Source organism: Magallana gigas, chromosome 9 (assembly GCF_963853765.1).
Source record: "Magallana gigas chromosome 9, xbMagGiga1.1, whole genome shotgun sequence".
In the NCBI taxonomy this organism is placed as follows: domain Eukaryota; kingdom Metazoa; phylum Mollusca; class Bivalvia; order Ostreida; family Ostreidae; genus Magallana; species Magallana gigas.
The window spans coordinates 8639917-8666183 of record NC_088861.1 but is presented as its reverse complement, the minus strand read 5'-3'; the positions used below and the strand labels follow the sequence as shown (position 1 = coordinate 8666183).

Genomic DNA, 26267 nt, shown 5'->3' with positions numbered 1-26267 from the left:
CTAGGATGACTGGATAGTCAACGAATTCTTCATTAGATATGCCTTATGAATTTAAATGTGTTTCTTAAATAAAAGACAATCCAAATATGTAGACATTTTGATATGTTTACAGGATGCAGAATCAATGAGCAAAAAAGCAACCCAAAAAATTCCTTCGGTTCTTTTTTGTTTCCTTGTTTTTATTATTAAATTCAGACTTTTATAGTTTTCATGTTATGTTTTGCTTCCACCTTTATTTAATATTACAATATATTCATATTTTGCAATTTTCAAATAATTTTATTTTTAAACTGACCATTTTGAAAATTTGTACTGGGTAATGATGAACTTCCATCTTTTTTACCTACTGGTTATCAATTACTGGTTGTCTATTTATTGCTGGACGTCTCAATCCATATGGAGATGGTGATGGAGAACTTGAAATGATTGCATTAAATAACATTGATGCATACGTCGATAAATTCAGTACATTTGCAAATTCCTTGTTCGTTTTTCATTCAATCAAGTAACTGTAATCGTAAATAATTTATATTCTCTTTTTTACCAATAAATTTATCATTCTTATACCCGTGGTACATATACACAGGTACTTTAGACCCTACTTGCTATAATAAACTCTTTTACTAGGAAAAAATAGCTAAACAATTTTTCAATCGATCAAACTTCTCCTGCTTCTCAAATTCTATAAGTATGGTTTTTAAATCTATGTATGCAACAATTGATAATTTTGATAGAAAAAAGTTACATTGTGGTGGGTTATCGTAATTTTAAACATATGAATTATCATATATTGTACTAAGTAAGATTAGTCATTTCTGATAGGTTAAACATATATCTCAGCAATTGCCAATTTGCGTTTATTGATCCAAATCACTCATCAATGTAAAAAATGTAAACAACTAGTTGTTACTCTTGATATGCAGATGATATTTTTATTGATTTGAGGACGGACATTGTTAACAAAATCAAAAATCTAAAAAAGAAAGTTCATAAGTAAATGGCATCTTTAATAAAGCGAGTTTAAATTGAAACACATTGAACTGAATCAAATTCAGTAAACCCAAATTGGTTTTTTCTTCAAAAAGCTTATGTTTTAAATGCAGAGATTAGGCTTTTCACTACAAAAGAATGTTTATAAAAAATGTATCTAATGCGTACATAAAAACCACTGCTGGTTATATTCCGATACCTGGTACACAAAAAAATATATTCACATTCTATTATAAAAATTAACACTAGCTTTGAAGAACATTATAAAGTAAACTTCAAAAGTTTTTATAACTAAACATGTAACTTATCACAAGGTATACCAAAACATAAGCTTGAATTGTAAAAAAAAAAAAAAAATAGATTCAATGTAATGTGATAAATGAGTGAAATCTCATTAACTTATTCCAAGTCTGGCAGTTCAATCATGTATAAATTACACAATCCTAAACTTAAGCCAACAGAAAACAGCACTGTATGGTTACTTCAATACATGAAGCATTACATATTTGTGGGTTTGCTTTCCTTAGGTGTGTTCAAGTCCTCGTTTTTATGTGGGTATATTCCTATTTTGTGTGAGTACTTTATTCTGCAATTCCCGTGTATTGCATCAAATTGCAAGAACATGTAAAAATTTGAATACCAAATTTTTAGTTTCATATAGTTCACAACGGTCAGAAAAATAAATCTGATATGTGTGTTTCTTGCAATTTTATAATAATATTCCTTTGATTTCTTGTATTCAATTAGAACTCAATAGTATCTATATTTATATATGAATAATTATTCTGTATACTTAGTTTTTGATTTGGATTATAGCCAACTTTTTTTACCTGTTCATAGTTCGTTTCAATATTAAAAAATTCTCAATTTCTGAATAATCAGTTATCATTATAATGTATAGAAAACAATTCATTTATCGATAAAAATCTTTGTAAGGTATCCTAATACATCTTCACGTTAGCTAAAATACGAATGACACATATATCTACATATAAGGCAATTTGAGAAAATATAACAAGAATGCTATTTATCATCAGAGATTCTATTCTATACATGTACATTGAAGATGTAAAAGCAATTTAATCTACAACTTTTTCTTATTGGCAAGACTGGGAGTATTCTGACTGACCTACTGAGATAGACAATGAATTCTCCCTCAAAACTTTCTTTGTATGAATACGTTAAAAATGAAACACAATGAACAAGAATTTAGTCTATATTATAAACATGAAATGTGCAGAAAATTTTTTAAATAGACAAAACATGCCATTCTTAAAAAAAAAGTACTCAGCACATTATAAATCTCTTTGAAATGTATAATCCAAGACAAAAAAAGAAGAAATTACTAATATAAACATAAACATTATTCTGTGAAAACCTCAAACAAAAATTGCTACAAAGAAACTCTAGAGCTGAAATCATTCACATTAGATCATGTCAATGAATTTCCTACACTCCCACTACTATTCAAAACTTGAGACTCTGTTGAATTTAATCCCCTGTGAGTCTCGATCTGTCTCAATGTGAACCTCTGTGAATAAATTTCTCTATATGGTGTCCGATTTCTTTTTTTTTTTTAACTGCAGTTGAAACAAAAAGAGAAGAAGTCTCCACCTGTTCTATGTATCACTAGCACTACAATGTCCGCGATAGATGACATCACCGATGGTCAGTTACGACCCTCACTGGATCCGTGCAGGGCCGTCCCTCACCGTGGATCCATGCTGTACAGAGCCCAGAAGTGGTCAGAATAAATTAGAATGTATTTGTCATTATCTAAGGGGAGGTCACTCTCAGCTGGAGTCGGTCTCCTTTTTGTCCCCACTGTTACTAGCTGAGTTTATAGCACTATCTGTTGTTGTATTGTCTGTTTCTAACTCAAAATTCTGGGGGGAAAAAGAAAACCAAAATCAGTATTCAATGTGAAGTCTGAATCACGCAATGTTTGCAATAATATTCTTTAGGAAGGTCAAGCGTTTTACTGACTTGAGTATCTAAAATGTGGTCCTAAATCCAGAAATTTTTTCCCAGAATTCGCAAGCATATTTAAGAAATTTTGTTATATTCATTTAAAGATAAAAATGGGCAATGCGCAATATTAAATCAGATGTGCGCAAGCCTGAGAAGCAAGGAATCAATTCTTGATGGCCTAATAAGAAGTATCTAAATTTTTTCAAGTTAACTTTATTTCTTATGTTTGAATATCAGAACAGAATGATCTTCAAGTTATTACTTACTTCAAGTTCCCTCATGATTTCATCCATGAAGTCTGTGGAATTGTTTTTGTAGGCTACTGCTGCTCGTATGGCATCTTTAAATAACTGGAAAATTTGTTGTTTTTTTTTTATTACAATTAAACAATAAATCCTATCTTTGATCTAATTTGAAAATATATTCAATATTTTCTAACCCCCCCCCCCCATCCTTCTTACACTATACAATAAATACAAACTGGTTCTTAAGATTCCACATTTACATACCTTGACGACATTAGTTCCATCCGAAGCTGATACAAAGTAAAATGGCATGCCATGTTTCTTTGGGAATGTAAAAGCTTTCTTTGTTATTGAATAGTCCACTGGAACAGAAATAAAATACCAAATAAGAAATTATACACATCAACAGCAACATTTTCTTCCTTTACAATTTAACTAAGGAACATATTAGCCTGAGGGAAAGCTGTTACCATCAATCTTATTTCCACAACATAGACAAGGAATCTCGGGGCGATATTCTCTCAGTTCCTTTAACCAGTTCGGCAGATTTTTGTAAGTGACTTTTCTAGTTGTGTCGAACACCTGAGGAAATTTTAAAATCGTAGTAATCTTTGTTTACACTAGCAATCAAATTTATAATAAACCTGAAAATTTTCAAAGTTTTTGCCTCAAATGTATTAATTAATTTTTACAGTACAATGTCAAAAAATTACCAAGAGTTTATCTTTATAATATGGTATTCAATATAACATCATTGAAATTTTAAACTCTCGTCAAATATTTTCTTCTACTACATCTCTTTACCACTGTTAGAAAGGGATTTTATGTGATAAAGTGGATGGAGGGATTGGTGGTCTTACCAATATACATGCATGTGCATTGTGGTAGTACGATGGATGCATGTTATTGAAACGTTCCTGGCCCGCTGTATCCCAGAAATCTGTCAACCAATTGGAACATGTAAATCCTGATGTTATAAGCATTGTAATTCTATTTATCTGCCCATTTCATTCATATTTCGGAATCAGAGTGAATTGATTTAATTTTGATTTTCGCATAAGATGAATGTTAAACATTAATTCCTATACATTCAATTTGATAATATGTATACAATTATTGTATTGTAACAATATATATACAACTTCCTTTCTTTGATAATAGTTTCATTTGAGAGAATAACTATCCACATGATTTTAATATCCCAAATGAAAATTTAAGAATTTGAGCAACATATGAAAATTGGCAAATTGATAAATATACCATTGTGTAGATTTCAAAGCATTTCTGCAAATTAAAAACTAATTTTCTTAAACTGTAAAGGGTGCATGTACTTATCCAGTACATTTTATGTCTTTTTTTTTTTTTTTTTAAATCACATTTTATTAAAACATTATTTCATATATTATAATATTGTATTTGAAATATTTAAGAGCAGTCGTTTGCCTAACCAATATTAAACATACTACAACAGTCACCACTCACCCACTGAAACCTTCTCATCCCCTTGTTCTGTCTGGTAGTTGAATAATGTCAGTGCATATGTTGACAGTTGTTGAGGTTTACTGATATAAAGTCAAGGATTTCTCAATGTGAAATACTTATTTTCATCCCTTTATCATCAAACTGCCTGCTTCACTGCTAGATTTGAACGCATGCATGGTGATTAGGCAATACTGTACACCAACTTTTATTCGTGTGAGAAATGTTCATGAGGTTTGCGAGGACATCCTTGTCATGTATATTTCTCACCACGAACCATTCGTTGTCATATGGCTGTTATAACAAGAATGGTCTGGAGAGGGCTTAGTCGCGAACATTAGTCCTCGCAAACCAGTTTATCGGAAGTAAATTGTGAAATAAAGTCGTCAAGAATAAAAGTTGCTTTACAGTATCTCACTTGCAAATGCATTTCACATGTATGTACATGGTCAGTAGCAAAATGTATAGGACAATCCACAAATGCACCGCTGCATCAAGGTATTAATTTTGAGATCTATGGATCCATTATCTACCCGAGTGAACATTTTTTAAATTTTAAAAAAAAAAATTTTAATTAATGTGTTGATTTATTCACAATAGGAAAAAGGATACTATCCATCCATCAAAAACCGCTCCACCAATCTGCAAGAAAAACATATATAGTAGAGTTATTAGCACATTTAATCAACTTAACACCATACCAATGAATGCAGCCACAAATAACGTAACACTATAGTCTGTCCCAAGATATATATGCAGCACATTTTGATGGTTTTTAATAAAAATACCTGAATGTGAAAAAAGTGCAATTAAAATAAATGAAAGGGAAAATATCCATGATAATTTCATTCACATACTTATTATCATTTTTCACTAAGAATAATTCACAGGAACAAAAACTGATTTCTTACAGATATAATAATGGGGAATATTTACATATTTTTTCTCCATTTGGACATACTTGGAATACCTTGCACAATTTTTTAACTTTATCATCCGGATTTGTTGCAATACAAAACCCCCGTAGACAATACATTTTTAAGCCGTGTATTAAGTGAAACCTGATAAGCTAAAAGGTAGGTTTTAAAAAGAAAATCTTGGAAATTTTTCATACTTTTAATTGAACATTGTTTGAACACTGAGGTATTCACAAATATGGAGTCATTAAGCAAAATGTGAATCAAGGATAATCCGATATCATGGGACAGAGTATAGGCTAGAGAACCATGCACTTGACATGAACAACATATAAGTGGAATTAAATTAAATTCTATAGTCTGTCCCAAGTTATTGCTTCCATCGCTTTTTGATGATTTTTAATAAAATTACATATACCTGTGAAAGAAATACAGTTGAAATCATTAAAAGGGAATATATCCAAGATATCTTCATTGAACAATTATCCCTTTCCACTCAGAAAAATTCACAGGAACGAAAAATTCCCTACGGAGATTTATAATGGGGAATGTTTACATCTTTTCTCCATTCGGAATACACTCGGAATACATCGCGCAATTTTTTAACGTTATCATCCCGGCTTATTAATGGCTGTTGCAATGCAAAATCTCCGTAGACTTTCAATTTCGGGATGTGTATTGAAACCTGAAGCGGTAGAGGGGGCGTTTCAGAACAGATAATCTGGACATTTTTCATATTAGTGGATGAACGTAGTTTGAGCACAAAGGTAATTACTATTATATTGAAATATCAAGCAAAAAGTGGTTGAAGCAAAAACTCGGGACAGAGTATAGAGGTGGAATCAAGCACAATGTGATAAATAGGAAAACAAACATAATAAGCATATTAAGTTTTGTTTCCAATATTAATTCACACTTGAGTCTGCAGTGCATATGCAGTGCGCACCCCCCCCCCCCCCCCTTCCCCTTTCCCCAAACAAAGTAACTGCTCATTGTAAGGTTTTACATAACATCACTAGCCTAAACTTTGAAAACAATAGAAAACCTCATATTCATCTTTACCAACACTTAAATATCATCTTGCTGCGTGCTTTTAAACAGTACGTAGAAAATAAAAACAGAGAATAGTGTTGGTGCTCCATCACTTTTTGTGAATGAATGCACAGCCAAGAAAACATTGAATCGATGGTCGTACTTGGATTTTCCCACTGCACTGTCCCCCAAGCAGATAATCTTGACTTTAGTCTCGCCATGCTCCCCCTTTTGCTCGTAGTCAGGTTCAACATTGGCCATGTTGACGTTCGCCGAAAGAATGTCAATTCCGGTGCATTGTGGGATAGATCAATACTTTAGAAAACCAATATCGTACAAGACAAGATGAGACGAGTCGTTGCACAGACATTTGTAACACAAGGGGCTCGGTTGTCGGATAGTTGAGTTATTATTTGTTCCCGAAGACAGAAATCATTAAAATTGATCATCTTATATGTACCAGTGGCGTCGGAAGGAAATTGGAAGTGTTTGTGGGGGGGGGGGGGGGGGCTATAAGACATGCATAAGACAAAAGACTAACACTGGACTACATGTAAAAGTTATCAGAAATCTTAACAAGAAAAAAAAAAGATTAAGTGGGTGCTAAGCCCCTCCCCCTCCCCCGGTTCCAACACCTATGTGTACTTCTGTGTATTGCAATAAAAAAAAATCACTGAAACGTGAAAAAAAAACCGTTTCAATCACGTTAAAAAAGTGTATTCATTCAATGTACATTTTTTTTAAAAACGTCCTTTTTTAATGTATACATTGCATACACTTTTTTAAATTGATAAGAAATAGATGTATTACAATTTTATGAAAATAATTAAAACTCATTATTTTAACAATAAAAAAATGCTGGAGAGAGAAAGAGAGAGAGAGAGAGAGAGAGAGATAATGATGATGATGATGATGACGATGATGATGATGTTCCACACTGCAAAGAATGATGAAGATTACTTTTTTTTTTACATGCAAAAAAAAAATTCAAACTTGGACAATTAATTATAACTGAAATAGACCTTTCCAATGGCACGCAAAAAATCCAGTGGGATCGGGGTCAAGAATTCAAGAATCCCCTTCCACGGAGCCATTCTAATATACACGCATTCTGAACTTAATAGATATATCGTCCCAAACTGTGTTTACATATATATAATGACTGCATGGGGAGAGGGGGATGTGCAGACCAAGAAAAATTTCGGGGGGGGGGGGGGGGGCTCCGATCCTCCGAGAAATAATATCGTTTGCCGGGGGGGGGGGGGTAAAATTTACCGTAAATTTTAATTTAAAACTGTGTGAATTTGAAATTGAATTTTCCAGATCCGCGCATGAGGGTGGGGATGGAAGAGGATGACATAATTTATACATGTACTTATGTATACAAGATTAATAACGCCAACTTTTGCGTTTCCAAAATCACAAATACATGTATCAGAAGAACCCATTAAGCAATGAAACAGAATAGCTATCATTAATTTATTTTGTATAGTCTCTCGATCATGGTTAAAACACGACCAATCGATAGAGGCATGATAATATGTTTACACATGCTGTTTATCTTTAACTTCATTTTGAGAGAAAATATCAAAACAAAAATATATGAAAATGCAGTTTAAATACATTTTTACCTTTTACTTATTTTTACTTTCACTTGAAACTCTTACTTAAAATTATGCTTATAAATAAAATGGATAAATTAATTGCAAACGACGTAAAAGACACAATTTGCATGAAAATGTATAATGTATCATTCTACCACGAGCGTTATTATACAAAGTTTAGACAAATCTTTGGATATTCTCAAGTTCCTCTAAAAAACCAGCGTCAAGAATCAAACTTTCACTATTTTGTGAGCAAGCGAAGATGTCGTCTGCTGATGACGAGTTGTTTGTATCCAGATGGCGCTGTGCGTAGGAGCGAGCTTTGTCTAGAGATGACTTCACCAGCACGGCGGCCACTAGATGTACTGCTGTATTCTGTAAGACCAAAATCAATAAAATTCAGTTTAAAATTGAGGTGTTTGGTCCTTCGTTACCGTTTTCAACTGTGAAATCATAGTTCTAAACAAACTGAATAAATTTGGATCAACAGTAAACCTTATTTATTTAGACATACCATCTCATCTCCGTAACAGGCGAATTCCCGCATGTAATCATGCACAGACCAGTCCAGATTTTCTCGAGCAATAGCACAGAGCAGAGACTTCTCGGCAGAACAGATTTTTCTCACCACGCACCTGCGTCCACTGCGGGCACACTCGATGACGTAATGAACGCCGTCTGCCGTCTTGGCAAAAACAATGCGTGTTCCATTTCCGGTCTTCTGACGCAGACGAACAGCTCCTTCCGCGGTCTTTCGGCCCACATATCTTGCCCCGCGGCCTGTTTGCACAGCTAGATGTTGAGCGCTGCTAGTTGTCCGCTCGAAGACGCTTCGTATGCTCAAACTGGAACTATTTGCAAAATTCTGGAAGGAATTGAGAAAACTATGTCCTGAGTTTGTGGAATCCAGGGAAGATTCGAGATTTGACGAGTCGTATGACAAGAAAGAATTGGTCGTCAGACTTTGATCCAAAGAAGTATCCATTGAAGCACTACGTTCATCCGCACTAGTAGGACGAAACTCCTGCAGTTGCCCGGATCCTTCAGGAGTCTCATTGCAATGCTTTTCAGAATCTACAGAAATCGGTTCTGCTATTAATGGCGGACTCAATGTAGAATTATAGTAAGTAAATTTGTAGGAAGGGATTCGAGGTTCGTCTGACGAGCCAACATTATCACAAGACGACCTGTCTGCGAAAGGGTCCACGGAGGATCCGTTCTGATTACATCGTATAAACGACTGCGAGTCAGACTGAACAAAGGTGGAAGAATGCTGAGGAGTTCCAAGGTCAAACACCCAATCACTTTCGTCCTCTCGAACACTCGTGTCATCGCTGTGTTTTGAGATCACGTGAGTCGTTTTGTGGTTTTGACCAGAGACACCGGTCTTCCTCGTTTTCGTGACGACGGTCTTCTTTCTATGGTTATGCTCCTGGCAGTTTGGTTTTACGCACAGTAGAGCATCAAGCTGTTCAGATATATCTTCTGTAGAGGGTTCGTCCTCCAGCGCTTTTTTGCTTCGTTTCTCTCTTCGTTCTTCGAGACACTGAATTTTGTTCGTGTCTCCAAAATTGTCCACACATACGCCCAGAGTCTGCACGGTACCATTTCGCTTCTTCCTGACCATCAGGCGAATACGCTTCATCTTTGGACTGTAGCTCAGACGATGGTGCCGTGTAGATTTTGGTGTACCCCCTGTAGACGCCTCTTTGGGTGAGAACAAGCCCGGCTTATGTGGTATTTTCCGTTTTGCTGAAATGCCTATGTTCTTCCCTATAACTTTATCTGTGAAATGCATGATGAAAATAATTCGCTTACGGATAATAGAAAAAAGGTGACATAGTAAATTTGGATTTATAAAGGGCTGACGTTTTATAAAATAAGTTCCAAGATGTTATTCATGTACTTTTTTTTGCAAGTGATTTTTGTCACATTGTTATTTTTGAAACAAAATTATAAGAAAATAGACAGTTTAATCGCTTGAATTAACATTTAATTAATTTTTATCATATATATATATGTACTTAAACCGGTATGTTGAATCATAATATTTTACCAATACCTTTAGAGGCCTTTTGACGGCAGACGAAGATGATCAGCAGAGCGGAGCAAAGCAGCAACATCACAAAGCAACAGAGAGCAACAGATAGTGTGAAGTACAGGTCTGAATCTGGAAAGAGATATAGCAACAGAAATATATCTAACCCAAAGAAAATATTCACGTCATTCAGAAGCAAAGAAACCATTGTCGGTTTTATGTAATGGTATTAAGCAAGAGAAATTACTTGAATTTTTTCTTGAACAAATATACTTGCATAATGATTATAAAGTCTGTCCCGAGTTTTTGCTTCCACCACTTTTTGCTTGATATTTCGATAATCATAAATATCTTTGTGCTCAAACTATGTTCATCCACTAATATGAAAAATGTTCAGATTATCTGTTTTGAAACGCCCCCTCTACCGCTTCAGGTTTCAATACACATTCAAAAATAGAAAGTCTACGGGGATTTTACATTGCATCAGCCATTAATAAGCCCGGGTGATAACGTTCAAAAGTTGCGCGAGGTATCCCGAGTACTTCCGAATGGAGAAAAGATGTTAACATTTCCCATTATAAATCTCCGTAAGAAATTTGTTTTCCTTCCTGTGAAATTTGATGAGTGAAAAATGATAATTGTTTAATGAAGTTATCTTGGACATATTCCCTTTTATTGATTTCAACTGTATTTATTTCACAGGTATGTGTATTTTTATTAAAAATCATCAAAAAGTGATGGAAGCAATAACTTAGGACAAACTATAAGATATGATCAAGTGTAAGTTTCTGGCAGACTAAGGCAAAGAGGAATGGACGGAGAAAAAGCAATACATACTCTCTCTCTCTCTCTCTCTCTCTCTCTCTCTCTCTCTCTCTCTCTCTCTCTCTCTCTTATTGGTTGCGATGTGTAATATACCTAATAATGACTGATTTATTTGTTGGGAGTGTTGGTCCTCTTCATCACAAAAAACACACACCGGAAGTTTCTCCACCCCAAACAGCGCGTAGAACAGCTGCTCCCCAAAATGCTGGGTACGAGTTCCTTCCTCTGACTGTCGGTTATCATAACCAAATCTAGTGCATTCAGAAGAGTTAATCAAAAATTGCCATTTTATGTAATGTAATCGTTTGTTTATTTCAAGTGGTTTTTTTTCTTAAATTAGCTATGTTACACCTAAAGCAAGAAAAAAATACTTGACATAATAATTTGCTATGCACGCGGAAATTAGAATAATTATGGTCGTAAAAACGTTAACAGTTATGTCTTATATTATAAATATGAAATTTCAAAAATGTCCTTGAACCTGTAATGTTATAAAATCCATTACTTACCCGATCATCATTTCCGTGGAGAGTGCGCATATTATTAGTAACAAAATGCCAGGTTTTGCCATTGAATCTTTTGAACGTGTGCAACATGAAACTTCCGAGACACCATCTTGTTATTGCAATTGTTCCAAGGGAATCGTGACGTCAAATTCAGGAAAATGTTGTAACGTCATTAGCGCATTAACGAGATAGCGTCACAAAGTAGATTATGTGTGGAGATCTCTCTCTCTCTCTCTCTCTCTCTCTCTCTCCTCTCTCTCTCTCTTTCTCTCTCTCATTACTAGAGTAAAATTAAAAAATGAAGCACATAGAGATATGCATGCACAACACAAGGAGAGGCAAGTGAAAAGACTGGAATACATGATAGAATATATAGCTCTATAATTTAACTTCTTCCTTTTTTTGTGTAGAAAAATGCTCACTTTCTCATGTATACATATCTATAATTAGCTGTCCATCGCGGTAAATAAATTCAAGGGGCTTGACTTAAGTGATTTCTGTGTGTAAAAAAAAATCGAGGAAGTAGTCATACTTATAAGCATTGAAGTTTACTGTTTGTATTATATTATTCACTAGGAAGTTACTAACAGGTCTAGAGTAAGTGTATCAAAAAGACAAAGAAGATTCTCAGAGGGGACTCATTAAATTTGCTTGGTAAGTCTGTTTTCCAGTTTCTCACTCCCCCAAACACACACAATGTTGATTTTGAAGAACACATGATTTTGTATTGCGTCTTGCATTTTTTAAAAGAGTGTTCGTTTTGATTTATTGGGGGGTACCTTGTTCAAATGGGATTTTTTAAAACTTAAGCTTTTTTAAGCCCATAAAATTTTATGGTACATGTATTTGTTTGGAAAGATCGTGGGCGTGAATTGTATGACGATGTCCAATCCTCAAAACCGCATTCTGATGAATTAACCTTTTTCCGTCTTCTTTTTTTAAATTCTTGAATTTGAAATATTTTGTCAGTACATTAGTCCTATTCAGAAGAGAAACGATGAATGATATTTTTAAATTGTGCATGCCATTTTAAATACACATGTGGGATTGAAATGGACAGAATATTTTCACAGCTCGAACGTGTGTATTACACATTATAATTGATTAATCAATTAATTAACTATATATTGATCTTTTTTCCCATCTCTTGATTCTGATTTTTAAATCATGCATGTGTTTCTATCTGATAATCATGACGTCGGTGAAATCTAAATGGTTTTTTTAAACACCTGTTATCCTAAATTATTATTTCTTTCCGCAATGAAAAATATAACTAGTGAAACGCGCTATTCAAGAATATTCCTAAACCTGAAAACCTGTATGTAACGGAATGTAAAGATATTGTAGCTGGACGATTTTTTTAATTGATTGGCATATTATCTCTGTCCTTGGATGTTCTACGGTGCACCTGGCAAAATATGATATTCGGACTAACAGTTATTAATGAGCAAGTTATTAATTGACACTTGCCTACAACCTCGTAAAACACATAATTATATTAGCAATGTGTTCAATCTCGTTTATACACGATTAATCTTATATTCTTAGTCTCCATATATATACCTAAACGTTTTACTGTAAACCGCTGAAAACATTTGATGTTGAATAGACAAAATGGACATTTGTGAATTTTTCTACATTTGTTTAGAATGGGATTTATTTGTGTACTTTGAGTAGACTGAGGACTCATGGGTGATTCCTCGGACGACTCTGAGGGGTATGAGCGCCCAGTGCCTCGTTGTAAGTGTGACAAGCAGGTGGAGTTTGTGTGTGAGGCCTGTCAGAGAAGTCTGTGTAAATCGTGTGTAGGGGAACACGTTGCGGACCGGAAGAGTGGCAGCCATGACGTCAAATACCATCACAGCTTCCGGGAAAAAGACAAAAAGGTGTTTGCTAGGGGGTATAGGGATCAGAAGTCAATTTTTAGTAACTTTGATTTAATATGTAAATTTTATTAGTCTAAACTCTGTGGGCCCTGATCCCCATGCAGCTTCACAAGATCTGTTTAATTTGCAACTTTATCGATCTATGATACATGTATATCCATACTCGCAGATGTAAACGGGATATGTAAATGTCCGGGTTTATCATGATTTATTTTCATACACAAATAATTTTTTTTTTTTTTTTTTTTTTTAGCTTTTATTAAGGTACATGTAGTATTTTGTCCTATTAAGAGAGATACCTCTTACAGGCCTAGGGAAAATTTTAATTTTAGTATTTTAATTATATATCTGAACCTGAAAAATGTCTTAGAGCCTTTATTTGATTCACGTGAAATATTGGTGTCCGGGTTTATCATAATTTATTTTCATACACAAATAAAAAATAAAAGTTTTTTTTTTGTTTTTGTTTTTTTGTTTTTTTTTAAAGCTTTTATTAAGATACATGTAGTATTTTGTCCTATTAAGAGAGATCTCTTACAGACCTAGGGGAAATTTTAATTTTAGTATTTTAATTATCTGTACCTGAAAAATGTCTTCGTGCATTTATTTAATTCACGTGAAATATTGGTAATCTTTTTTTTAGATTTGCTGAACAAAAGCAAAAACTTTATGCATGAAGGTTGGATAAATATATTCTATATGGATATGAAGTATTCAAGTAGATGGTGATCTATGTATAAAAATGAATGTCTTTCTTTTTTATCACTACTAAACTCAGAAAGCTAAAAATCATCCCGTACCTGTGGCAAAGTGTGTTATTGATGGATGGAAAATGAGTGGAAAAACCAGCATGATTAAGGCGTACATCGACGGCGCTTGTCCTGACTTTAAAACTATCCACCCCACTACCCATGAGGTCCATTCTGTGAGAGTCTCACATCAAGGCCGAGAACTCTGTATCCAGATGTATGACCTTCCAACTTCCGAATGGTATGACGATCTGAGGAAGCTGGTATTGCGGGAGACCTACGATGTTTTCATTCTCTGTATTCCGATTGATTTCGTAAACTTGGAAAACGAATCAAAATTCGTAAGTTGAAATATCCGGAGGCGTGTTTAACTAGAGCGAGTGCTCGCGAGCGCGCTCGCCAAAATTCCCAATACTAGTTCCCGCAACACAAATTTTGGCGAGCGCTCGCTCTCTTGAAATTGCCTCTGATGTCACTTATAAAGGAGGTAAATGGGACACGAAGTAGATACTAGTAGTCCACCTAGAAATATTACCAGTTAGGTTGTGATCATTCTGTAATTCATGAGTTTGAGTTTAGCCAAGGGTTTAATTTTTTACAATCTTTTATGTATATTTGGGGATTTCTTTTTAAATTTAGAACCAATTTGATAGTGGAAGCATAAATGAATTTTAATTCTTTTTAAAACAATGGTTATTTATTCTTTTAACATCTGAAAGTGTTTTCTACTACCTTATAAAATTAGATTTCGATTTCCTTTCGCTATATTTGTGGCTCGCAAAAATGTCAATTATAACAAGTATTTTAAAAAAGCAATTTTACCGAGGAAAATTTCATCTCGTCTGGTATAAAAAAATTAAATTCAAAATTATTCTGACAGAGGCTCTGTTGTTACTTTCATTGCAGTTTCTTAAAGAGTTACATTCCAGTATTCCAGAACTTCCGCCCATAATTGTGATCGCCACGAAAATAGATCTGCGCGAAACCGGCGACGAGGGTAAACGAAGGCAGCTTTTGACATCGGCAGAAATACGTCACTTCGCGAAAACGATAAATGCTGTCAACTATTTCGAATGTTCTGCAGTAAAAAATGTAAGCATCAGATACATCAATATATCATTTTAAATTCGTTTTGAGCTCAAAATTTTAAATTTTTTCCATTATTAGTGAAGAGAATGTTTACTGTGCAATTCCCATGCTTGAATGACGAGGATTTTAAATGTCATATAGACCAGTAACGAGCGAGTTACAAAGTAATGAATTCTTTGATTTGTCAACAAAACTTGAGCATGTTCACATGGGTGTTAGATTGGTAAAAATTCCATTCAAATCTTTTTTTTTCTTTTTTTTAGATTTGGAGGGGTTTTTTAATTTTTATTTTTTTGCTTTGGTTTTTTGTTGTTGTTAATTTTTTTTAATTTTGGAGTTTGTTTGTTTCTGTTTTTGTTTTTAGTTTGTTTCTATTTTTTTTTTTGGGGGGGGGGGGGTCAAAGAGTTTTTTACGAACACAATAAAACAATTGATCGTGTTTACTACCTGTCGTTTTGTGGAAGATGTGCTGTGAATTTCTTTACATATTTAGGAAACAAAATAAAACATAATTTGAGTTTTGTTTACAATACTAAGATAAGAACTATGATCTCTGAATCTTGCTTGTAATTCGATTCCCAACACTCAAGTTATAATATTAAACTGCTTCTCGGTTTAGAATTGAAAACATGATAAAATCTTGAAATTGTGATAAAATCAAGTCGTGTCTATGTCTCTTTAATTCATTTGGGGTTTTTTCATCTGACTATTAAAGGTAGACATTCTCCACAATATAAAAATGAAATATTTTTTTTGAAATTATTATATATATTAATTACAGGAAACATTCGCAGAAATTCTGCAAGAGATCGCAACAATATTTTTCACGCCAGCAAGGAGCATAAAACGAAAGGACAGACGACACACTAAACAGTGTTTTCAAATGTAGGAGAGAGAGAGAGAGAGAGAGAGAGAGAGAGAGAGAGAGAGAGAGAGAGAGAGGCGGAAATCATAAGTTTGATTGTTTGGGTTGTCTATTAGCTGTACTAAGTGTCAACTTCCGGTGTTTACTGCCAGGGCAAAGTTTGCAATTTTTATTTTAGTAACATTAACTCTCTCTTTTAAGACACCACAGACTTGCAATGCTTTTGCTGAATAGTAAAAACTCATAAAGAACAACTTCATGTCATAGAATCGCTGTAAATTATCATGTAAAAGTTGACTTTCATCGAATATGTCGAGCAGCCGTTGATCATGATAAAGAGGTTTTGTTTGTGATGTAAAGTCATGTGATACTCTTAATTGAATGAGGACCCTGAAAATCGGGGAATTGCCATCTCGATGTTTATTCGGCATCCGCAAGATGACTGCTCAACATCGTACACAGTACACTGTACTTTTTGTACTGATCTGTGTGGGGACCGTCACATTGTACTCATTGGGGGCTCTTGCAGAGGGAATATCTGAAGTGCACGTTTATATGCAGAAAAACGTGCAGTGTGCATCGGACGGGCTCTTGCAATTTAAGCTCCTGAAGCATGTTGGGTTCAATACACATTTGTCTGATGATCCAGAAGTCTGCATGAATGTGGTATGTGATAAAACTATATTTAACAGTTTAAGATAAAATAATTTTTTTTTTTGACTGAAAAGATGAATCAAAACCTTCATTTTCTATGATTTGATATCTATTTGGTTATCTTCATGTTGCAGTAGTTATTTAAAAAAGTAAAACATTTATATTATGGTATTTTGGGGCTAATAATAAAATGTATATACTGAACTTTGAACAAACCTTTTGTATTTAATTTTAAACGTTTGAAAATATCTAAAGTAATCAGTACATGGATTATCTTTGTCAGTTGTCATTCAGATGATTCAATCTGATGAAAACAAACTCTCTTCTGCACCACATGGTGCACTATGTTTGAATATGATCTCCTGTAATTTTTGCCACACCCTAAAATTGATAAATTGATATTTCCTTCTGTAGAAATCATAAGATTTAATTAGACAACAATCTCTCTCTCTCTCTCTCTCTCTCTCTCTCTCTCTCTCTCTCTCTCTCTCTCTCTCTCTCTCTCTCATTGCTATTTACTAATAGAATACACCTTCATAGACCCAGCTCATCACAAGTAAAGGCTACCCATGTGAAGAACACAGCGTCATAACTCAAGATGGCTATATACTAGGGGTACAGAGAATTCCTCACGGGAGAAACAAGCACCCCCCTGTGACTGACCGACCAGTAGTGTTCCTCCAACATGGTCTCTTGGCCTCAGCAACAAACTGGGTCACTAATTTAGCCAATGAGAGCTTTGGTAAGAAAGATAAAGGTAGAATTTCATAAATATGAGATGGGAAATTATTTTTTCAAATAGTATGTAGATTCATTAAATATGTATTTGCCTTGCACTTAAGTCATGACAATTGAGATTTTTTTTAGTGGAGGGACATAAATTATTTCAGTAATGTGCAAATCATCTGGTCAATTATTGACCTTTGATCGTAAATTTTGTACATGCAGGCTTTATACATTGTACTTATGAAATATATAGGGAAGTAAAAAGAGAAAAGGTTGAATATTATTACTTTCATAAATTACAGTTTATTACACTGACACACAATACCTTTATACAAAAATTTTAAATAATATTAGATGCAAAAATGTCCTTATGTTAAAAAAAAATCATTTTGATTGTATGAGCTTACAGTGCCGGGTTATATCATAAACATGAAATGAACTTATGAAGTTCATGATATTGTTACATACATGCATTATGCAATTGTTTGGTGTACATCAGCCAACCAAAAACAACTGTTCCTCCCTACTAATCTCATAAGTCTAGTTCATTTCAAGCCAGTAACCTGATCAAACTACATCCATGATGTATACAGTTGAACTTCCTTATGCAGCTGTTTTTATTTACATGTTTTAATGGAATAATTGCTCTAGGGCTCAAAATTCAAGAGTTTTAGTTAAAGTTTAATCACTCATTTGTCAAGGAAATTGTTAAGAATGTGAATGACTTTAGATGTTAATTGGTAAGAGTGTTGTTAGAATGAGTGTGCAGTTGTTTTTTGCTTTCTTTAATAGGAGGAGGAAATGATTTCTCCATATGTATGTGTAAATGTAGTTGAATGCATAGTCATAAAGGAAGCTCAATATTCAAATTTTTTTTTTCATTTTTGGGACAAAACGTATATACGATTATTTTAAAACATGTAATCACATCTTTGATTTGAAGAATTTTTTATTTAAATTGGGAGAGAGGGAGCAGGCCTGGCTGTGCCCCAGAAACTTAGAAGAGCTTTTTCACTATTATTATCGTGAAACTAACTTTAAAAAGAGAATGCATATACCATAGATACACAATGAAAGACATGTTTTATGAACTCATTAACTCTGCAAACATCTCTACATGCATTATATAACAGCCCATCTTCGCTAGTCAAGGGTTTACACCCTTTGTAGAGCAGAGTGGCTTAGTAGCGAAGATATTAACAGCCATAGATTAAAACACATTCTTTACCTCGTAAAAAAATTAATATTACAATATTATACTTTTATACAACTTAATGCTCTGTTGGCAGGGTTTGTGCTAGCTGATGCAGGCTTTGATGTCTGGCTGGGGAATTCCCGAGGGAACACGTACTCCACTAATCACGTCAAGTTGTCGCCTAAAGAAGATGCATTCTGGGCGTGGAGGTACACAGACAAGTGGTGCTATCATCTATGATTTACTTTTTTAACATAAAGTATCCATTAGAAAATTATAAACTTGTTCATATATATACTGTTACATGTAGCAGTATGCATTGATATGACGTGCTATATTGACTGGAATATTTATACATGTATTAAAGACATGGTGAAAAAAAAAATAAACTATAAGCAGTTCCTTATGACATATTCAGGAATTTATATATAATTTATGATGAATAATACACTTTATTTTATTTAACCTACTGGTAGTAAGAATAAACATTTCTGGTGATAATCGTTTTTATGAAGAAAAAAATGTTTTTCAGCTGGGATGAAATGGCTAAATATGATATTCCTGCTGTCATTGAGTACATATCGAAAAAGACAGGAAAACAACAGCTCTACTTCATTGGACATTCTCAGGGAACGCTCCAAGCATTTGCTGCATTCTCGCAAAATACGACTCTTGCCAAAAAGGTTTGTATCTTCTATAGCTGATGTAATATCTTCCATTTTGGTGAATGTTGCTTTGTTTTTACTGTGTAATATTTGGTATGGTGTTGTATTTATAGGTTAAGCAGTTCTATGCAATGGGGCCTGTAGCCACTATAGCTCACATTGAGAGCCCCATCAAATACATGTCAATATTTACTGACGAGGTAAGAAACAACGTATATCTGGATGTGCATTTTTTCTTTAAAAGATTTAATTTTGTCTTCCTTCTCAACTTGATAACAAATAAGGGAAGTATTTGTACGATTTATGTAGCAATACATTGCATGTTCTGTAGTGTGTTTCGGTAAAAGATTTAGATTAGATTTTCTCCAGTTAATATGTTACAATTATTACAGACTAAATGAATATTAAATATTTCCAAGAAAAAATAATTATGATTTTTTTTTTTTTTACATAATCTTTTCCTATGTTTGGCAAATTCATGTTGTTTGCTTTGTTATAAATATGATTTCCTTTTGCAAATAATTTAAGATTTGAGGGTTTTTTTCAGTTATTGTTTGGGTTGCTTGGTCGTAAAGATTTCCTGCCCAATGATTGGATCTTTAAGGTGCTGGGAAGCACCCTCTGTAAAGAGAAGATCACAAGTATTATATGTATGAATGTCATCTTCCTGTTGGCTGGCTATGACACCAGCAACCTCAATGTGGTATGGAATTTTTACTTTGTTCATTGTAATTTGAATTTACATTTGTTTTCATTTTCTTGTTCCTGAACAAGATCAAGAGGGAAACCAGTTCTTACTTTTATTTTCCTTTTTAGCTCACCTGAGCCAAAGGCTCAAGTGAGCTTTTCTGATCACAATTTATCCGTTGTCTGTCGTTGTCGTCGTTGTTGTAAACTTTTTACATTTTCATCTTCTTCTCAAGAACCACTGGGCAGATTTCAACCAAATTTGGCACAAAGCACCACTAGGTGAAGGGAATTCAAGTTTGTTCAAATGAAGGGCCACGCTCTCTTCAAAGGGGAGATAATTGAGAATTATTGAAAATTTGTTGGTATTTTTCAAAAATCTTCTTCTCAAAAACTATTAGGCAAGAAAAGCTTAAACTTGTGTGTAGGCATCCTCAGGTAGTGTAGATTTAAGTTTGTTCAAATCATGGTCCCCGGGGGTTGGGAGGGGCCACAATTTAGGGATCAAGTTTTACATAAGGAATGTATAGAGAAAATCTTTAAAAATCTTCTTCTCAAAACTATCAGGCCAGAAAAGCTCAAATTAAAATGGGAGCATCCTCAGGTATTTTAGATTCAAGTTTGTTCAAATCATGGTCCCTGGGGGTAGGGTGGGGCCACAATTGGGGGATCAAGTTTTACATAGGAATATATAGAGAAATCTTTTAAAATCTTCTTCTCATAAACTATTAGGCAAGAAAAGCTCAAATTAAAGAGGAAGCATCCTCAGGTAGTGTAGATTCAAATTTGTTCAAATCATAATCCCTGGTGGTACATAGGGGCCACAATGGGTAAATGGATTTTTACTAGGAATATATAGAGAAATCTTTAAAAATCTTCTTCTCAAAAACTATTAGGCCAGGAAAGCTCAAATTAAAGTGGAAGCATCCTTAGGTAGTGTAGATTCAAGTTTGTTCAAATCATGGTCCCTGTGGGTAGGGTGGGGCCACAATAGGGGGATCAAGTTTTACATAGGAATATATAGAGAAAATCTTTAAAAATCTTCTTTTCAAAAGCTATTGGGCCAGGAAAGCCCAAATTAAAATGGAAGCATCCTCAGGTAGTGTTGATTCAAGTTTGTTCAAATCATGGTCCCTGGGGGTAGGGCGGGGCTACAATGGGGGATAAATTTTTATATATAGAGAAAATCTTGAAAAATCTTTTTCTCAAAACTATTAGGCCAGGAAAGCCCATATTTGAGTGGAAGCACCCCCAGATCGTATAGATTCAAGTTTGTTTAATTAATAGTCCAGGGGTAGGGTGAGGCCACAATGGGGGATGAATTTTTACAAAGGATTATATAGAGAAAATCTTTAAAAATCTTCTTTTTAAAGACTATTTGGGCAGAAAAGCTTAAACTTGTGTAGAGGCATCCTTGGGTAGTGTAAATTCAAGTTTGCAAAATCACAGTCCCTAGTGGTAGGGCGGGGCCGTAATGGCGGTTTGAATTTTTACATAGGAATATATAGAGAAAATCTTTAAAAATATTCTGGGAAAGTTTTCGGTCCTAAACTCAGTACTTAGTGTGAAAGCACAGGTTATGCAGATTTAAGTTTGATGAAACCATGATTCCATAACGAAAAGTGGGGCCACGAAATGGGGGGTGGGGGTTATATAGGAATAGAGAAAAATCTTCTTACAGGTACAACAACAAAAGGGGCTTGGTATTTACCAAAAAAAAGAGGTGGATAAAAATTGGCAAATTTTCATTTTTTTTCTAGCAAGATCTACTGTACCTAGTTGTCAAGATATTTTGATACTGTAATGATAATTTGATCAGAATTAAGGCAATTGTTGCTCAGGTGAGCGATGTGGCCCCTGGGCCTCTTGTTTTGTTTGGGAGGGGGGGGGGGGGGAGGTGGAAGGGATGAAATAAAATTTTAAGGTTTTGTATTCAGTTTTTAAACAAAATTCAGGTCAGTCTTTATTCAAACTCATGAAAATTAAATAAAACTTTGTGCTGTATTCAGAATAAAAAATATTATAAATTTAATTATATTGGAAATAGTTTTATAAGATTTTAAAACTAAACTTACATGCTCCTTGTACAATATCTGATTGAAGTCAGCTGTTCCAATATTCTACCACTTGGATTAGTAGTTGTGTATCAGAGCAGCTGATTTTAATCAGATTGACTTCTAATACATATGTGTAAAATAGTAGGTTTAATATTTGTAGAGCAAGAAGTTCACTTACTACTTTTGTTTTTAAAGAAACGTAATTAGATCAGTGACAAACTATTATAGTGATAGGCAAATTTGATCGAGACATGATGCTGCGTCAAGGTGTTCAAACACTGATTATACACAAATTTCATCAAATATTTTGTAAATGTGAATCAAAAGTGTTTGATTAATGTAAATGTGAGAGTGTTAAACCTTATATATTTTACAATTTTTGCTTAATTATAAGTGTGAATTAATATTTGTATATGTTGATTTTTTTTTCAGACCAGGCTTCCAGTGTATATATCACACGCCCCCGCAGGGACCTCCATGCAAGACATGGTTCACTTTGCACAGGTAACTTTAATACCAGTATCAAGGAATTTCCTTAAGTACTTGTTTCAACTATTACACATCTTTGCAATATTTACGTCCTATTAAGTTACCAGACTTATTACAATACATGTATTTACATCTTATTAAGTTATGATATTGCTATAACATACAAGTGTAACCAGATATAAATTTTATTCTTTAGATGTCCAGAAGTGGTCGTTTCCAGGCGTTTGACTGGGGTTCACCTGCCAAAAACAGAATCCATTATAACCAGGTAATGGATGTTGATTAAATAGTTTGGTACTTTTTGGTCAGTCCTTGTGTCAATGTTTTCCGGTTTTCCTCTCTATGTCCACAACTACAATCATGATCTGTTAATGAGAACCATATTAGATGTAAACTAGTATTTTAGTCAATAGCGTTGGAAGAAAATGAAAAGTGAGTTTGGGGGGTGGTGGCTTGACTTATCAAAAATCTTGAGAAGCCAAAAAAAATGAGATTTGGTTATGGCTGTGTCTAACTTTGCAGAAAATGGGAGAGTGGGGTGTAAGGCCCACACCCCCCCCCCCAAAAAAAAAAAAAACCAGATTGTATAGTGACCTTTATATTGATTGTTTCTGAGAGGAAAATACTGTAACATTTTTCTATTGGGTGTGAATTCTGATTAAGATTTTTGGGGAAAGCAGTTTCTGCTAATCTAAATACATTGCTAAATACCGTATGCCCTGGACAAAAATGTATGAATAGAGACACTTAGAAATGTGCTCAAATCTATGCTAACTTCTTGAAAAAATAATTTTAGGTGAAATATATTGTATAAACTAAAAATGATCTGTTTACAGATATAAAACATGGGGTAATTTTGTAAGAGGTTTCAGTGTTTTATGAGATACATGTATAATATAGTGTGATTTGATAGGATTGTATGTTATACATTTGATAGGACACGCCCCCTGTGTACAATGTGTCTACCATGACCACACCCACCATGCTTTTCTGGGCTGACCATGATTGGCTAGCAGATCCCAAGGTAACCATGCATGCAATTACAGCATTGTCTCTAATCTCTAATCAAAACAGAACTATGTATCTGAAATTTCTGATACATGCTCGTACAGTTCAAAATTTTTAGTGCTTTATTGGTGTATAGTTTAAATATTCTGAGATTTTATTTCAAAAAATTGTTGTACAAGGTATTTTGAATGAATTGCTAACAATTCAAGATCAAATATCATTAATACATGTAGCTAATACAATGTAATTCTCTTTGATAATTACTGTGGAATCATTTTTTAATTTATTTGTGGGGGTCAAAGTTCGTGGGTACCCAAAATTTGCCTGATTTGCTGGGATGGAATTTCTTTGGCAGCAAGTTCACGATTATTTTAATAAATATTAAACAAATGCTTTATATTCATTTGTGGGGATGTAAATTTGTGTGCAAGAGCTACCCGAAAAAGCCACGAACATAAGCCCCTCACGAACAATGATAATTTCACAGTACCCGTATTGCTTATTGTTTTACGATTTCACTCCTTGTTACCCCAAAATGTTTTAACAGTTTGTAATCAACTACATGTACTGATCTCACAGGATGTCGCAGCTCTTCAGGGGAAGATAACCAATTTGAAGGGCAGCTATGAAGTGAAGGCTTGGAACCACCTGGACTTTATTTGGGGGGTGGATGCGGCTACTGTAGTCTACAAACCAATCATTGAACTGATAATCAAGGATCTCAAGACAAACGGATAACACTTAGACTGTGATATAAATTGATATAAATGCATACAGCTGTACATGTATTGTGATTAATTATATTAAGGAGGCTGGATGGTCAATAAATTACCCATCCGAAATGCCTTGAATTTTTAAGTATGATACTGTAAACGTATTACATTTGGCTGTGTATTATTTTTAGCGCTTTTGGTGGAATGCGGCTTCTGCTAAATCAAGTACATCGCTAAATGCCATGCATATATGTATAAGAATAGTCACATTCAGGAATATGCTAATTCAAATCCACGCCAACTTGTTCAAAAACTTATTTCCGCCAAATATTTTACACCCCAAATATAATACGTTTACAGTAGTTTTTGCTATTAACTATTTATTAGTACATGTACAAAGAAAGCATTCAAATATCTTAGATTTAAAATATTTACATATTTTCCTATATCTTTATACAGGGCTGTTTTTTTCTGAGGGGGATTATTATACTGTGGAATCATTTTTATTCATTGGGGTTAATATTCGTGGGTATCCAAAAATGTCCTGGTTTGTGGGGACGTAATTTCGTTGGTTGTGAAATCAGGATATTTTTGATATATATTAAACAAATGCTTGTATATACATTCCTGGGGATGTAATTTTGTGAGCGAGGGTTTCCAGTGAAAGCCACAAACATTGGTCCCCCATGAACAATGATGATTCCACAGTAGTTTAAAATAGGCCATGACTATCCAGTCCTCGTTATTATTTTATAAACATACGTTTTTGTATACACAACTGTTATAATTATTCTGTTGCAAGATAATTCCCTGAAGTTTATGAGAACCTTGTGGTCACTGCATGTACATGTATCTATTTTTACTAGTTGCCAACAAATTTGTCTTTGGGTATAATTCTGGGAAAAAATTTAGTTGCCTTTAATTGTTGATTTAATGTTCCTAGTCAATGGCCTTAACTTGTGATATACAGATTGGACCAATATTTTGGGGGGAAAGAATATTAACTATATCTAGTCAATATAAGCCTTAACTTTATTACATTATACAAATTGTATAATTACAGTTCTGGAATGATAACTAGGGCAGATTTATGCTGTGATTTAAATTGAACAAGTGACTTTTTTTTCAGGGAGAAAAAAGAAATTCTTGTTTGGTTTTGATTCAATAGTACATTTTTTTGGTATATACATGTACATGTAATAGAATATGTCATTTCATATCATCATCATTTTATTTTGATTATAATTAGAAATTTTTTTAGGCAGCATTTAATAAAGTAATATGAAAACATGCTATTGAAACCCTAAAGGCTAGAACTGACTGATATTTACTTGCTTGTTTGTGAAATCTTATAAATCTTTAATGATTGATTCTAATGTATGTTACATCAGAGAAAATATTGTAGTCCTTAGTTCATGTACATCTCCTTAGTTAATACACTGTATGCCATTTGTTCTTATGTCACTGCCTGCTCTACTCTAGCTAGTATATCAATTCATTTTGGCCAGGTATTTTGTAACATTTGTAGAAATTTGTAGAATTATTTCTATTTTGCATTATTAAAATCATAATTCCAATTTTGTCTTCATATAGTCTTTGTTTGTGTAATGGCAAGTCCATATTTATCTTTTACTGTAACAGCTGATCTTCTATCCAGATAGTTGAGCAAATGAGATCTGAGTTATATCGATCTATTTTTCAAACAACATGCATTAAACATGTATCTGTATTTGTGTATGACTTTTTGTATGTATTCCTGTTAGTGTCCAAATAAGTTTCCATTCCTTTTGACATGTATTGATGTTACAATTACAGTCATGTCTTTGTTGGGAGTATTAATTTCTTGTTAAAATAATAAAAAGAAAAACAGGAACAAA

At 33.9% G+C, this 26267-nt stretch overlaps 3 protein-coding genes across 4 annotated transcripts; 1 reads left to right on the top strand and 2 right to left on the bottom strand.

The window, feature by feature from the left end:
* Positions 1 to 2639: 2639 nt before the first annotated feature.
* On the bottom strand, positions 2640 to 6948 carry LOC105323161 (rab-like protein 2A). Its single transcript, XM_011422139.4, has 8 exons — positions 6798 to 6948; positions 5298 to 5327; positions 4689 to 4768; positions 4067 to 4146; positions 3677 to 3788; positions 3471 to 3568; positions 3228 to 3311; positions 2640 to 2876 (listed from the first exon to the last, which is right to left on the bottom strand). The coding sequence occupies exons 1-8, from the start codon at positions 6893 to 6895 to the stop codon at positions 2784 to 2786; spliced, it is 675 nt and encodes a 224-aa protein (XP_011420441.1). The 5' UTR covers positions 6896 to 6948; the 3' UTR covers positions 2640 to 2783.
* Positions 6949 to 8099: 1151 nt separating this feature from the next.
* On the bottom strand, positions 8100 to 11769 carry LOC105320725 (uncharacterized). The gene is made up of 5 exons (XM_011418780.4): positions 11611 to 11769; positions 11195 to 11352; positions 10301 to 10408; positions 8753 to 10023; positions 8100 to 8613 (listed from the first exon to the last, which is right to left on the bottom strand). The coding sequence occupies exons 1-5, from the start codon at positions 11670 to 11672 to the stop codon at positions 8416 to 8418; spliced, it is 1797 nt and encodes a 598-aa protein (XP_011417082.3). The 5' UTR covers positions 11673 to 11769; the 3' UTR covers positions 8100 to 8415.
* Positions 11770 to 12104: 335 nt separating this feature from the next.
* LOC105320723 (gastric triacylglycerol lipase) lies at positions 12105 to 26267 on the top strand. Of its 2 annotated transcripts, none has more exons than XM_011418778.4 (14): positions 12105 to 12261; positions 13285 to 13493; positions 14272 to 14583; positions 15149 to 15334; positions 16113 to 16862; positions 17391 to 17592; positions 18866 to 18980; positions 19304 to 19454; positions 19550 to 19636; positions 19984 to 20139; positions 22613 to 22684; positions 22866 to 22937; positions 23607 to 23693; positions 24257 to 26267. In XM_011418778.4, the coding sequence occupies exons 5-14, from the start codon at positions 16578 to 16580 to the stop codon at positions 24413 to 24415; spliced, it is 1386 nt and encodes a 461-aa protein (XP_011417080.3). In that variant the 5' UTR covers positions 12105 to 12261; positions 13285 to 13493; positions 14272 to 14583; positions 15149 to 15334; positions 16113 to 16577; the 3' UTR covers positions 24416 to 26267. The 2 variants fall into 2 exon arrangements, with proteins under 2 accessions (XP_011417080.3, XP_011417081.3); XM_011418779.4 differs by having other exon boundaries at positions 12146 to 12261; positions 13256 to 13493.